Consider the following 15,444-nt stretch of genomic DNA (forward strand, 5'->3'; position numbering starts at 1 on the left):
ATGTTTCTCATATTTAAGAATTAAGTTTTCAATGTGTTCTGATTTTTTTTTCCTATCTATTGTGGGTCTCTTCCAGATCAGGATATTCTATGATTCCTTACCTCTGTTTCTAAGACACTCCAAACTATGTGCTACCTTCCCTGAACTTGGGTCCTTTACAGACAATGTGAATTCTCTCTTTAAGGATACTTCTGGGTAGATTTTGCTAGATAAAGCAAATAATATTAAACTTCTCAACAGTATCCATTCTAGTGTAAAATTGAAAGCTCCTTTTTACAGCATTATTGATTAAGGACATTACACTTAGCTTGGAAGATGTGGTTTTCTTGCAATGACATATTTGCATTGACATTTTGGATAGTGAGTTCTAGTATACCTCCCGCTCTGTTAAATATACTCAGTGCCTTGTTCTGCTGAGGGCTCAAATTCAATTATTTACAAACATTTTTTGTAATTGGTGTTTAAACCTTCATGTCAAAAGATTTACTTTTCTAAGCAATTGAAGTGCTAATTTTTAATTCATAAAAGTGAAGACAGTATTACTTAAAAAAATAACATCTGTGATTAGAAACATGGCAATAGGCACTTGTCTAAACAACTTGTTTTAGACATACTTTGCATTTTGAACTTGTGACTTTCTTAACTTATAAAGAAGTCTGTAGTTTTGTATATTGAAAAAAAATTCCATAAATGTCTACCAAAGTGCATTTTATTTTCATATTACAGATGATTCACCTCCTGCAGAACGAGAACCAGGTGAAGTTGTAGACAGCCTGGTAGGCAAACAAGTGGAATATGCCAAAGAAGATGGCTCAAAACGGACTGGCATGGTCATTCATCAAGTTGAAGCCAAACCATCTGTCTATTTCATCAAGTTTGATGATGATTTCCATATTTATGTCTATGATTTGGTGAAGACATCCTAGACGTCATCATGAACTTCTGCCAAATTTGTGGAACTCTTAAATGTAAAATTTGTAGACACAGACTTGACTGTTTTTCAGTTGAATGAAAGCTTAAATGTCCCTACGAACCCACAATCTCTGCCAGCAACTGTTTTGTTCTGAATAATACAAATGAATATGAACATAGCACATCTTGTGTAAGAGAGTTCCTTTTCTTGAAGGAAATCAATATATTTGGGTGGTAGGGAGTTTAAAGCAAAGAACAGTTGCAAATTCAAACTGTGTGAAGTCAATCTAGTATTGTAATTAGATTTTTTCTTAGATTAACTTTTTCTTCAACCTTGCATCACCTGTTCAACTGCCACATGCAAGTGTGGTTTGCTATTTTCCATATGCCTTCTTTTGCAACATTAAATTTAATTTCTTGGCTACTGGCAGTCCTTGTTTTCTGGGTTGGGACAGAGGTGACTTTTCTCAAAGGTTTAAACAGTTTGTGCAGCAGTAAGGAGTATCTAACGCAAGTAACATCAATTTACTGTGTTTCTACTCTGTTTCAAAGTAAGTTTTTTAAGAACTTGCAGTACATGGAAATACTTGTATGTTTTTACTAGTCACAGGGCAGTAGGGTATGAAGTGTTTGACTTATACACCTTTCAGTGAAAAGGCTTTAAACTATAAAAATATATTTAATCTGTATATCCAGTTAATTAGAAAATGAAGGTTAAGGGCCTGTGTTTACAAGATGTAGGAACCAGCAAAATACACACAACAAAGCTGTCATTAATCCTAAATGTTATGCTCTGTTTTGTTATACACATTTCGTAGCAGAATACAAGTGCTTGGTGCCACAAGTTTAACAGTATATAATGCTATTTAGGCAGACTTTGGACTACATATTGGCAATCAGTAGTCTCGCATTTAATATCAGAACCTATCAACCTGGATGTTTGTGTGTGGACTTAGAAACCTAGTATTAGTTAATCTTTTACAGGGTAAATGCAAGTTTATAGGGGAGGGGGTCCTTTTACACTGATGGCCTCCTTTAGAAAAGGAGAAGCATTTGTTGCCTTCTCCTAAGACTGTTGTAATCCTTTATTTTGTGTTGGGGTTTGCTATTGTTTTTAACCATTTTTGTTCAAGAAGGCATCATTTCAATGTATTCTATTTTTGTCTTTACCATGTAACAAGTGTCCAGACAAATCTACAGTTTAAACCTGTTGTTGCCTTTTGTGGTGTACTTGCTTTGAGGTATGCCATTAACATGAATTTCATTCTATGAACACTAGAGTTTTGCATGCCAGTGGTGTACTATCTAATGGGAGCTATAGGCTATCTCAGTGGTTCAGTCATCTGCATTAGATGGTGGATGCAAATAACAGCCCACAACAGCAGAATCCTTTCACAGTTTTAATCTTGCAAGATAGTTGTAAATCAAGGTTAGGATATTTGGGTTTTTTTAAGAATAACAACTTTTAAAAGCATCATAATTGTAATGAGGATCAGCACAGCACAGCAGCAAAATTTTCATGTTGAAGCAGAGCTCTACAAGCTTCAAACCACTGCTTCACAGAAATACAGTATGTGAAGAATGTGAATACAGGCGATACTATTGATGGAAAGAAGGAATACATAGATATCCAACCTTATGATGTTAGTGGAAAGCTGCAGGATAGATACTGCTAATCAGAGATCGGGGTCTGACCTCTATTGTAGGTATTAATATCAGACTCAGTGGCTTAAGTCCTTTTCTGTTCATTTTTTTTGCCTGATTTCATGCTTTAGCCTTAAGGTTTGTGCCTCATTATGCTGTTAAATGTTAATACTGTATAAATATGGTATCAATTCTTTGTCCCTTGCTACTATATTGCATTATGTCCTGTATTTCATCATGGGCAGCCAAAGGCAGGCTATTGTCTTTCAGTTCACAACTTCTCAATCCAGTCTTTAAGCACCAAGTATCTGAGTCAGTAAATTTTCATTGTGTTTTGAACAAAATTAGCAGATTTGCAACACAGTGCTTTCATTCTGCAGATCTGTTATGTGCTTTCTATTGACTCTTGAGAGTCCTGCATGTAAATCTCAAAGCTGAGCCTGGCTCCATGAGCCCAAGTTGATATTTGTGGCACAAGAATGAGTGTATTGATTACACACAAAATACACTAATAACTTAGTACAATTAATTTTGAGCTTTACATCTAAGGATGTAACAACAAGGTTTGTTTTGAAATATTTTAGGTTTAGCTCTACTGGAACATTTTTAGCATTTGGCTTGCATCTGTGGGGTTTTATGTTAGCCACTCTAATACACCACATATTTTGCTAATTAGAATATAATCTATACAGTATATGCTGTCAGATTTTATGGTTGTTTTTAGATGTCCCCACTGTCTGTTGCATGTGGTTTTTTTCATCTTTTTTTTCTTAAGGTTTGTATGAAGGGGTGTTTTTGGGTTTGTAGTTGTTTTTTTTAATAGCTTAAACCACCTTTTTGAGACTTGAGACTTATTCTACTCCCTGCCATCTGTTTTGGGCTTATTTTAGGCTCATGTTTCAGATCTGCATGCAGTGCTTGCATTACCCTAGTAACTACATGTTGGTCCCTTGTTCTAGGGGTTCAACATTACTTTCCAAATTTATCATAGGTCTTGTGATGACACAAGCCATGGATCTTTGTATAAAAGTTATTGGCCTCTCATTTACCTGCTGTAGTATTGTTGTATATTGTGTGTGCATGATGTCGAGCTGCCATGGAAAACTTTTTAAAAGGAAAAAAAATTACCTTAAATGCAGACCATCCTTTTTTGCATGCTTAGAAGGTTAGAACATTCAATGTAACAAACGGAAGTTGCATGTTATAATGTTTAGGTTTGGGGTTTGTTCTGTTTTTATTTTGTGTTCATTTTTTTGTAAATTTCCTTATTGTGCTCTTTGAATGGCTGTTAATAGGATTAAATGCACTGGTGAGGCAAACATAGATCCAACGAAAGGTAATTTTCCAGTTGTATGTGTCATACAGCATTTGAAGGGACCATGTATTCTGTCCAAGAATAAATAAAATCATAATTGATAAGTAAAACAATGGATTTTTTTCTTTTGAATGCCAAACCCTAAACTAAGTGGGACTATATAAAGACTGAAATACTTTGGGGAAAATCCTATTTATTACAATAGGTATACATCTTCTTTAAATTATTCTTTAAAATGGAGGATTTATCTTCAAATAGAATAAATTACAATTGCTTCAGGGAAAAATAATTATGGTAAAAAACAGTTTCTGGTTCCTTGAAAATGTTGTGCATTTTGTATTTTATATCATTAGTGCAATTTGGATAGTTCTTGGTATGTGTATAGTTCAAAGGTCTTCGTGTTCACATTTTAAAATTAGGTAGTGACTTCATCTTTAGAACTTGGTTTCATTATTTTTATTTTTCTTTGCATTTAGAAGTATGAACACTTAAAATCTGTTACTTAATTCTGCAAGTAATTTTTATAATTATGATGTAACTCTATCCTTAAAACATTTAAAATAAATCCTTTATGTGCAACTCATGACTTTAAATTTTATTCTCATGAGCAAAATGTAGTGATGTGACTTCAGACTGCAAAGAAGCAGTTTTTTCAGTATTTTCATTTTAAAAGTCTTAGTATTTTAGTCGGGCCATGTGTGCTGGTATAATACTTTCCCCTATGAAATGTTTACTTGCTAAGTCAAATTTTTTTTCTCATGTGTATGAATGTCAGTAAGATGGAATTTCACTGAGGTAAAGCATAATGCTTGAATTGTATTTCGCCAAAAAAAGAAAAATTCCTCCTCAGGGGTTTATGCAAGTCTGTGAAGAAGGGTCTTATTTCCAGAACACACTAGCTCACACTGTAAGCAGTTGTTCAGCAGCAGGGAACAGTAGAAGTGTTTGTCAGTGTTTAGCTGATAGATTTGACTGCTTTGAATTAATGGGGTTAACTAAAATTGGAATTTTATTTTACTCAATACATTTTTTAAAAAAGCAGAATTTATCCAAAACTGGACATCATGAGCAGTGAAGAGAATAATACCAGTGCTGTGAATTTCCTTGAGGCACACAAAGTATTTCATACTAATCCATGAACACTTCATTATTTTATGTTGTTTAAGGTAAATTACCAAGCTTGACTTTTAATACTGAAATCTGATTATAGGGGGAAACAATCTTATAGGAATAGCCCAAAATATATTTTTGACACCAAGTTGCTGACACCTCTGGACAGTGGGAAAGAGTGCACCCTCAGCAAGTGTATAGATGATGCAAAACTGGGAGGAATGGCTGATATACCAGAGGGTTGTGCTGCTATCAAGAGGTACCTTGACAGGCTGGAGAAATGGACTTACAGGAACCTCATGAATTTCAACAAGGGAAAGTGCCAAGTCCCACACCTGGGAAAAAACAACCCCATGTGCCAGTACATGATGGGGACTCATCAACTGGAAAGCAGCTTTGTAGTAAAGGCCTGTATGTTTGTAGCGTCCTAGTGGACACCAAGCTAAACATGAACCAGCAATGTGTCCTTGTGGCAAAGAAGGCTAAGAGCATCCTGTGCTGCACTGGTCTGTTGTTGCCAGAAAGTCAAGGAAGGTGATCCTTCCCCTTTACTCAGCACTGGTGAGGATGCATCGAAATTACCATGGCCAGTTCGGGGCCCTCCAGTATGAGAGTCATGGACATTATGGAGAGACACCAGTGAAGAGTCCCAAAAATGAATAAAGAATTGGAGCACCTCTCTTATTAGGAAAAACTGTCACCTGGCTTTGTGGGGAGAGACAGGTTATTTTGGAAATCCTTGGCAGAATGATGATGAAACCAAATTGTAGTTACAATTAAAGTCTTATTTTTTTACCAGACTTTTATGATCAGCATAGAATGGTATGATCAGAGTAGAACAGGTGTTTTAATAAGCAGAATCAGTGTAGCACAATTTTATAAGTAGTATAGCACAGAATTTCAAGGCATAGCTTAGCTTATGGCTTCTAATCACCTGGATCCTCTGCATATCAGGTCAAATCTTAATATGTGACTTTCCATATAACAATCATAATTTAGGCTTGAAAGATGTAAAAGAATTTGAGTCATTAAATCCTCATTAGTAGATGATGGCAGCATCCCTGACCATTGGAGGATCACAAGTTTTGTTGTCCAGCAGCTGTTTCAGTCCAAGTCCCACTTAAGACTTTTAACTGCTTGATTTTATAGCCAGTGCTATGTTTGCTGCTAAGCTTCCCTGTTCTGTATCAGGCTTACAACCACCTGATTGGCCAGGTGCCTGAGACCTTCAAGGCCAGTAAGGAGGAGAGTAGTTAGCCTGACACCAGGGAACCTGGAGACTGATAGGAAAGGGGAGAATTCTGCCTAGTGCACAAGACCTTAAAGGCCTGATAAGGGAAAATGGGACTGATGTGTGCCCAGTTCAGTCACAGAGAATGGCTATTTGCCTAATGGCATTAGTTATGTTAACCATATTACCAGGGGTCAGGTGTAGGTGGTCACACTGAGGGAGCTGGGAGTGTTTAGCCTGGAGAAGACTCAGAGGGGTTCTCATCAATGCGTACAAATACTTGATGAGAAGGAATGAAGAAGAGGGAAACATGTTCTTATCAGTAGTGCCTAGTGACAGGTTGAGAGCCAATGGGCACAAGCTAAAACACAGGAGTTTCCATCTCAACATCAGAAAACTCATTTTTTAACTGTCAAGGTGACTGAGCGCTGCAACATTTTTCCCAGAGATGTTGTGGAGTCTCCCTCCTTGAAGAACTGTCTGAACATGGTCCTGAGCAACTGGCTCCAGATGACCCTGCTGGGGATGGGGGGGAAGGTGTGGACTAGGTTCCAGCCTCAACCATTCTGTGATTTTTAGGACTGACAGCCTGGGAAAAGAATGAAAAAAATGCTTACTACATAGTAAACACAGGCCTTTCTTTAGGCTTTATTGAAGAGAAAAAAATCTAAGATTAAACAAGGTTATTTGGAAGTGAGTATCTGCTCCTTTAAGGATACTGAAGCAAGGGGTTAGAAGTTACAAAGTAATGGATTAAGAGTAGTTGTTTGGACAATGTATATTGTTTAACCTTTGCCGTGCTTTCGAAGACAGGATGAGAGAATTGCTGTGCTTGTGAAGACAGGTTGAGAGGATGCAGGGTATTTTGATAAGAAAGGGACTGCTTACCAAAACAGCATGAAGGAATGCTAGACTTACAAGGTTGTAGAGATAAGAATGGCTCCTCGGATCCCTAGACTGGCCTAAACCAGCCTTGTGGTTTGAACTGCATCCAAGAGACCAAGAAGCATGCACAAGGAGATGGGGTCAGATGAAAAGAAGTTATCAGCACCACTTTTCTTTGCAATTTTGGATCCTGTATTGAATGCAGAAATATTTACTCCATAGAGGAACATCTCAACATAAAGTGAGAAGTGAAAGATATTTGAGGCAGATGACTACATGCATCATAAATGTACAGTAATTTCACAATTACAAGCCACACCTGATTATAAGCTGCACGTCCGGGTGTTGGCAACATTTTGTTCTTTGTCCATATATAAGCCGCACTGGATTATAAGCCGCATTTTCGTTCGCAGGTGTGACAGGCGGCGACCTCTTTTATGGTCAGAGATCACTCACCTGCACAGCAAAGGGTGGTCTGAGAGTTCTTATTTTGCAGGCAGGGCGCAGCAGGGCACGAAAGAAGACTCGAGAGCTGATGTTCAGAGGTTTCCAAGGTTGTTTATTCTTTATTATCTAAGGAATTTTCTGTCTACCTTACAGCGGTCCACTCTGCAACTCATCCAAGGCTGTTCTCCTGCCCTCCGGGACAGGACTTATCTTTTATACCCTAATTTACGTCTACTTTATTTACAATTAATCACCAATACTTTATACCCACTTTACACCGAGCAGTTTTCCCTTCACCAATCCCGAGTTGGCATCCCGACACAGAAGATGGATGCCATGAAGAAGAAGAATAATTTTTTACTACGCCACAAATCCCCCATCTTGTGTCCAAAACCCCCTAATATAAACAATCTTTAAAACCTTACTTTTCTACCTTTTAACACACCAATTTACACTCTACTTATTTCTGTGACTCTGTAATTCTGTATATAAAGATGGTAATTTCTTCCAGGGACTTAGATTGAACTCACAGGGATTTTTGGCACCTTGCCTAGGCTTCTGAGCCCCCTGTACAGGCTCCAGGGAAGCCAGGGGAATATCCTGGGTTCCCACACGCAGAGAGTAACAAAGTAACAAATTAGTAACGGAATCACGGGATCGCTCGCCTTGGCCCGGCGCTGCCCCGCGGTGCCGGCAGGAGGGAGGCACGGAGCCCACTTGCACCTGCAGCGGGAGGGGGAGGCACGGAGCTTGCTCGCACCCGTGGTGGCAGCGGGAGGCATGGAGCCCGCTTGCACCCGCGGCGGCAGCAGGAGGGAGGCATGGAACCCCCGCCTCTCCCCGCCACCACGGGGCCGGCAGCATGGAGCCCCCACTTCCCCCCCGGGCTGCGGGGCCAGCAGCACGGAGCCCCCCGCCTCCCCGCCCCACGCTGCCGGCACGGAGCCCACCTCCCCCCGCCGCACAACAGAGTAACCAATTTGTAACAATCGCGCAATCCCGGGTTTTACTGGCAGGTGCTCGGCTTGGCACCTTGGTTCACACTTCCAGGTTGGGAAATTTCAGAACGTTTTTTCATATATTGGCCGCTCCTGAGTGTAAGCCACATTTCTGGGCTGGGACCAAACTTTTAGTCAAAATGGTGTGGCTTATAATTGTGAAATTACTGTACTTGTTATGAATGGATGTGGAGGTTTAGATAAGTCCTTGCCTTTTGCCCAGGCCTCCAGCAGCAGGCAACAGTTTTATTGAGGCAGCCAGCACCCCAAAACCCACTCTCATTTACAAGTTCTTTAATAATGGCTGATTCGGTCTATTATAGAATGAATTATTTATTTAATAGACAGAAAACTGACAGACATAAGACTTTAATACTACACAGGAATAAGGACAAAAGAGAAACTACTAGTAGATATATACATCACAAGGTTAAAGGAACCTATTACTGTTACAGCTAACAAAGAAGTAATATAACTTAGGATTCAATCTATCTTACTGGGCTGGTTATGCATTGAAGGCACCTGGGGGAAGGGCATACTCAGAAGATTTTCTCCCTGAGAACTTCCTCTGTGAATTGATGAGACCAATTGGAGGCTGGTTTAGTTGCTGACAGCCTGATAAACCAATTAGAGAAGTTCGTTCGCTTCTGTGAATCCACCTTTTAAAGCAAGTAAACCCCGAGAAAAACTCTCTCTCATTTCTGGCCTTTCACGAGGTAACACCAGCCCGGGCCCCCTCCCATGCGGCCCAGGCCGAGCAGGGGTGGGCTCAGGAGGCTGCCGGGCCCAGTTTCCAACCAGGGGCCCCAATGGCCAGGGGGAGGAAAGGCCCATTACTAAGATCCTAGCCCCCCTCCCCTGGCGTGGCCACGGCTTGGCGAGGCCCTGCCCTGCTGCCGGCTCGGAGCAGACGTGGGGTGGCCGAGCCCGCCCAGCCACCCATGTGGCCTGAGGGGGAGGCAGCTGAGCCCCGTTCTGGCAGAGCCCTTCTACACCCTTGCTTGCTGGGCAAGGTGAAGACAGGCATCAGCAGGCAGCCCTCGCTCAGCTCCTCAGTGCGGCTCAATATGTCCTGAGATCTTGGCACAGCTGTAGCATAGTCAGCTGCAGCCCCTGTATCCTCCATGTGAGATTTTAACCCTTTCAGTGCTCAGATAAGACTTGCAGACCTTCAATCCTCCCTTGAGTGAGAGGAAAAAAGAACAGAGAGGGTACATCAAAGTCAGTAAAGCAGAAGCCAAGTTCTAGATGGAAGGAGAATGAGGAGACGCCGTGAAGGTTGGCTGAAAAATCTTTTTGTAAGCTATAGGGATGGACTGTGCTACACTAAAAATTCCTTTAAACCGTGGAAAAAGACATGGGGATGTTGAAGTGTTCGGAAGATCCTTTGCCCCGAGGGAAAAAAAGGGATCTCAGTTCCTGGGAATGAAGTGTGAACAGAGAAAAGAGAGATGAAGAAAGCTTTTGCTTTTGAACAGCTCATTCTTAAAGTAAACATCCCATGAGTTTAACATGGCCCATAAACACAGTTTGGGAGAGCTGTGAAAACGGAAAGATGTTAGTGGAAAATCAAGCCATGAGAGAACTGGTTTTTTTCTTCCTGTAGAAAAAAATCCCTGTAGCCGAACAAGAGGAGACTCCTCTCCCTAAAGTGAACTGAGAAAAATTATTTAAGTTGGGAACTGACTGAAGTGTTTCTATATGTTGTTGTTAAGAAGGTGTGGGAGGGGGGAGGAATGAGTAGTCTGAAGATCTTATTCTGAATTTATTATTTTCTTTGTGTTGTTAATAAAGTTTTTCTTTATACCCTTTTAAGCTTTAGGCCTGCCTTGCTTTTGCTCCTAATTCTATCTCACAACAGAAAATGAATATACTGAAATTGGCAAACCTAAACTATAACACTTACCATCCAATTGTTGGTGGGGTACACGTCGAGATCCTTTCTCTCAATTCCCAGGAAGGTAACCACGGAATCTGTGTCCAAACTCCAGGGAAAAGTCTCAAATGCTTCTGGGTGTGTGTGTGTAAGAGGCTTCTGACTCTGTGATAATTTGTGTCTGTTTTATAGTTTGTAAAACAGTATCTCTCAATCAATAATATTTCTTTTATCTCTTCCCACATCTCCTCTCCAGACTAAGATGTTGATTCTTAGCTGAGGTCTGAGCCCTTTTGGTGCCGGAGATGACCCCTTGCTGGGCCTTTCAGCCTGGGTTATCTCTTCATGCACCAAATATCTGTGGTAGAGAGGAGAGGGGGTAGATGTCCTGCCACAAACCATCCCTGGAGCAACCTGTTTTCAGAGCTTAGAGTCTTCTAGAAAATTGCTTTGGACAAGATAGTAAAAAGGGTCCTACTGGGCACAGGTAGAAGGCTATGTACTTTAGGATCTTCAACCTGTAAATTGCATCCCATCTTTTCCAGTTGTCCTGGGGTAACCCAAAATGTTACTGTATTCCATATCTGTGTCCAAAAATTGTTACTGTCTCTTTAAGGCCCAGCGGTGCAGGCAGAAACATTATCGTGAGGTTGGGAGGTTTGCCACGGTCCATGTAAAAGGTTTGAAGCACTGGAACCAAGCTCATAGTCTTCGCTCAATGGAGAGACTCCGCTTTGTTTTTTCCCCCCTTCTCTTTTGTTCTTCCATCTTGGACTGCCTCGAGGTAAATTTCCCAGGTGCCTGCCTGCAGGCACCCCATGCAGGGGAAAAGGGGGCAGCCCTGCTCTGGTCTGAGTAGCCCACAGCTTGCCAGCAGCACTCGACCAAGGAGAGAAGGCAATGATTGCCCCAGCCCAGCTGCTTTGCCTTGCCTTGTCTGCCGTTTCCTGCCACGAGGTAGGCAAAGTCCCTCCATGAGTTCTAGCCCTTGCGAGAGTGCTATTCATCTTTCTTGACAAAGCTTCAGCAGATATAGAGATAAGGGGAGGGGGGGAGAGGGCAGATGCCATCTTCCCTTTGTCTTTCAAACCATGCTGGCTGGATTTTTCCCAGACCTCTGACAGTGTCCACAGTTCAGTCTCCCTGGAGGCTGGCAAATGTTTGGGAATGTGGTACACCCAGTGTCTTGGTTTAAAGCAATTTAAGAGGTGGACACTCCAAAATTAGTTACCTCTCTTTTAGTTTTAACCAGTCCCTTTCCACCAATAAGAAGAGACTAATAAGAGTACATATAAGTGAAAAAATAGCAGTTTACTAAAAAACAAAACAGCAGCAGGCAAAAAATAGCAGCAATAGTCACTAGTTGGAAAGTTGCTAAAATCTCATGGACTCCCCAGGAACAAAGAGAAACCAAAATGGCAAACTCTTCCCCCAAGATGGCACTCTATGCAGACAGCTGCATGAGGAGAGACAAAGATGGCAGCAGCCTTCCCTCCTCTTATTTCTCCGGCAGCAGCAGCTCTGTCAGCAAAGGTGACTGACACACTTCAGCAGCTGGATCCAACCAGTGTCAGCTCTGCAGCCTCGAAAGCACTGGTGTCGGTGCTGCTGTCTTGGATCCCTGTTCCAATGGGGGAGAGGAAAAAACCAGTCTCTGGAGCACCAAAGAACAGTGGCCAGACCTCAATTGGCTCCAGCTTCGCCCTGTGGATGTATCTCTGAAACAGTTTTTGATTGTGAAATGCAGCTTCTCAGGTTACTACTGATGCCAGCTGGAAAAAACCTGAAGCAACCCTGTAGCATGTTGACCTTGGCTGGGTGCCAAATGTTTTTTAAGTCACTCTTTCTCCCACTGGCACAGGGGAGATGTGGTGGGTTTAGTTTTGGCTAAATTGTCAGTGCAGCTACCAGGATTATTTACTCATTTTCTTCTGTGAGATAGAGTTAGGAGGGAAGGGAAAGCAGGCTCAAACTTTGAAGGATTTAAAGAAAAACTTTATCAAAAGAAATTAAAGGAAAAAAATCAGAATAAAACCTTCAGAACACTTCTTCTCCCCCCTACACCCTCTTCTCTTACACTGACAATGTACAGAAACAAATCAGTCAGTTTACCATCTCTAAAATAGTCTTTCTTCAGTTCACTCAGGGAGCAGTCTCTCTCATCAGTCTGTTATAGATAATAACCGAATCAAGCCGAATTAAATAGCAAAACAGCAATTTTTATTTTTGCGACTGAAAATACGGTCCTGGGAAGCCACAAGCGAAAACACAACAGCGCTGAGCCCGGGGTCGGCACTGGGTGGACACACACGCTGATCTGACCTCTACCGCATCAGATTCCCCCCTGTGTTCACACTGCCATCCCAGGGAGCCTGGTTTTTACACAGTTTTTCTGGCCTGAGGCGAGAGTTTCTTTTGTTTCTGCTGCAGATTCTCATATTCAGATTAAATCCTTTTCTTGGTGCTGCTCTGGACAAAGGTCCTTCCTGCGCGTCGATGAATCCTGATGAGGGCTGTGTCTGCTCCATATTGAGGTGTAATTTTCCTTGGGAGTGCTGTCTCTCACTTACGGGAACCGAAGCTTTGGAATGCAATTTTTCCTGGTGGAGGTGATTGGATTTACGGGAACTAGCATTGATATGGGGGAACTCCCAGGAATCTCCTGGCTGTCTGATATGAGGTACTTGACATGTTCTTTATCGATGATCTTTTCCTGTTCAGTTGTTGAGTGGTTTCAGGATGGTTGAGCTAGGTTTGTTGATATGCTAATTAAGGCCTTTGTCTATGGCTCTGGGTGCTGGTGGCAGTGGTTCTTTTTTATTTTATTTTATTTCATACAACCTTCTTATATTATATAAACACGAATTATAACAACATTACAATCCCTCCCCTTCTATATAACCAAATTAATTCGTGTTCCCCCCTCAGTTTTCTTCAGATTCATCACTGTTATCCCATTCCTCCATTGACTCTTCTTGATAATCTATGTAAGGGCGTTTATTTTTCCCCATTTGCTCTTCAAATTTTGCAAGTGCCTCTACTGCACTAGTATCCACCTCCCGTTCTCCCAATTTTAGCAATTTGGATGCCTTGCCATTCGCTCTCCCAGATGCAAGTTCTGGGTCCATTGGCATAGTGGCTATTTGCATGCCCTGCACTACTGAGTGTATTAATCTGATGAAACAAGGTATCAAGCATGGTAGGAAGATGACTCCAGCTACTGAGCACAGGATAAAGAACACAATCTTTTTCCATCATGCTCCCGAGAATAACTGTTCCCACCAAGATGCCTGGAGAATGGAATTCCACTTTTGGACAGGGACATGTGCCACCCTTTTTATCTCTGTAGCAAGATCCCTTATAGTTTCTCCATAGTCATCAATCTCCACACAACATTCGGAGTCATTAAACTTCCCACAAACCCCTCCTTCCTCGGCTAACAAGTAGTCCAGGGCTATTCTATTTTGATATACAAAAGCTCGCATCTGGGAGTGCTGTTTAGCTAATAATTCGAGAGCATCTGAAGTGTAATTGGACACAATTTCCACCACTGCCTGCAGCCTTATTAGCCTATTTAGCAGGTTCACTGGAATCCGATAACCCCAACTCCCATCCTGTGCCCAGGTTGCAGGACCATAATACTCTATTATTCTCTCAGTTGGCTATTCTTCCCCCCCCAAGTTTGGCTATCACCCACATCAGGGAGTATCTTTTTTAATTCTCTTTTTTCTCGTTTCAGTGTCTCATAGAGGGGTGCCCCCAACATTCCACTGTCAGATCTTGGCAAGGTAAAGAAAACAGGCCGAATTATCCCCAAAGTACATGACCCCTTCCACCTTTGTGGTAATTCACCGTATGCTTTCCTTCCACACACCCAGTATATCCCATCTGGAGCTTTCCAGGTGATTTCTGTGCTTTCTGGTTTGGTCCAATAAGTACTTCACTCCCCTAGTGATTGGTAAGGATTAGCTCCAGAGTCTTTGTTCCAACAAAGTCCAATTTTTTCACTCCATTCACAATTATTCCCTCTTTCTAGGCTGCAGTATCCAACAGGGGTGTCTGGTTGCCAAGTTTTGCTTTTGTTGTTTGAGTTTACTACTAGGGTGGAGATGCACGGGGTGTATCCCACGACCTCTGTATATTCCTTACCCTCCCGACTGATACAAATGGTCCCAATTACTCTTTTATCTAAGATCCAACCCTCCGGTCTTTGGAGTGACTTTGAGATTTGTGTTTTGTCCCACCTTAGGAGCTGCTCTGGAGTTAAACTCTCACCTTTCCAGGGCCATTTTTCTGCTGACTTGAGTCATCCACAAATCCAGCAGTTGGACAATCCTAATTCAGTTGCAATTTCTTGCATCAAATCAATAAACAAATTTTTGTCCGATCTTGGCAGACCAAAATTGTCGTACTGTTTTTCGAGTAAATCATATTGCTCACTTAAGGTTCTTAACCTTTCCTGTTCTAGTCTCCTCTTTCTCATTTCTGACTCCTGTCTTTTCATTTCTAAGGCTATTTGTTCTATCTTAATTTCAGGATCCATGCCTTCCTTATTTCTGGAGAAACAAAAAGTGTTATCGAATTGGGCACAAACCCGTTCATCATTTTCTTCAAGTAGGTCAATGATGATTGGTTTACCGTCCGAGATCAACCCATTCTCAAACTTAAGATTTTTGCCCATCCAATATGTTTTCCCTTCCATGACACACATACCTAATCGGGTATTGTCATAGCATAACTCATTCACCTGAAAATAAGCCACAAATATCGACTTTTGTTTTCCCTCTACCCACACCGAGTGATTGCATTGTCCACAAGTGGGAAGAGGTGTTTGATTGGCATTTCTCTTCTGGATATTGTGAGCAATTGTCTCTGACTGCCCTTGCCCATGTCTTGCCTTGAGATCATAGCATATAATTTTCTTTCCCCATTTACACTTCACATACTGAGTGCCGTTAAAGGTACAGTACTCCTCCTTTCCTTTATGGGTGCAGTTGGCCAGGACAGAGCGAGTTGGGGTGCTAAT

The 15,444-nt window shown here is 41.5% G+C and overlaps 1 protein-coding gene across 4 annotated transcripts in view; it reads left to right on the top strand.

Moving 5' to 3' along the window:
- LOC117005059 (spindlin-Z) overlaps positions 1-4,450 on the top strand; it is a 129,124-nt gene extending 124,674 nt beyond the window's left edge. For all 4 annotated transcript variants that reach the window (XM_033076290.2, XM_033076289.2, XM_033076291.2 and 1 more), the window contains one exon: positions 727-4,450. In XM_033076290.2, the coding sequence (XP_032932181.1) occupies positions 727-926 (200 nt within the window). In that variant the 3' untranslated portion in view covers positions 927-4,450. The remainder of the gene's footprint in view (positions 1-726) is intronic.
- The last annotated feature ends 10,994 nt before the right edge of the window (positions 4,451-15,444 follow it).

Source organism: Catharus ustulatus, chromosome W (assembly GCF_009819885.2).
Source record: "Catharus ustulatus isolate bCatUst1 chromosome W, bCatUst1.pri.v2, whole genome shotgun sequence".
Lineage (NCBI taxonomy): Eukaryota > Metazoa > Chordata > Aves > Passeriformes > Turdidae > Catharus > Catharus ustulatus.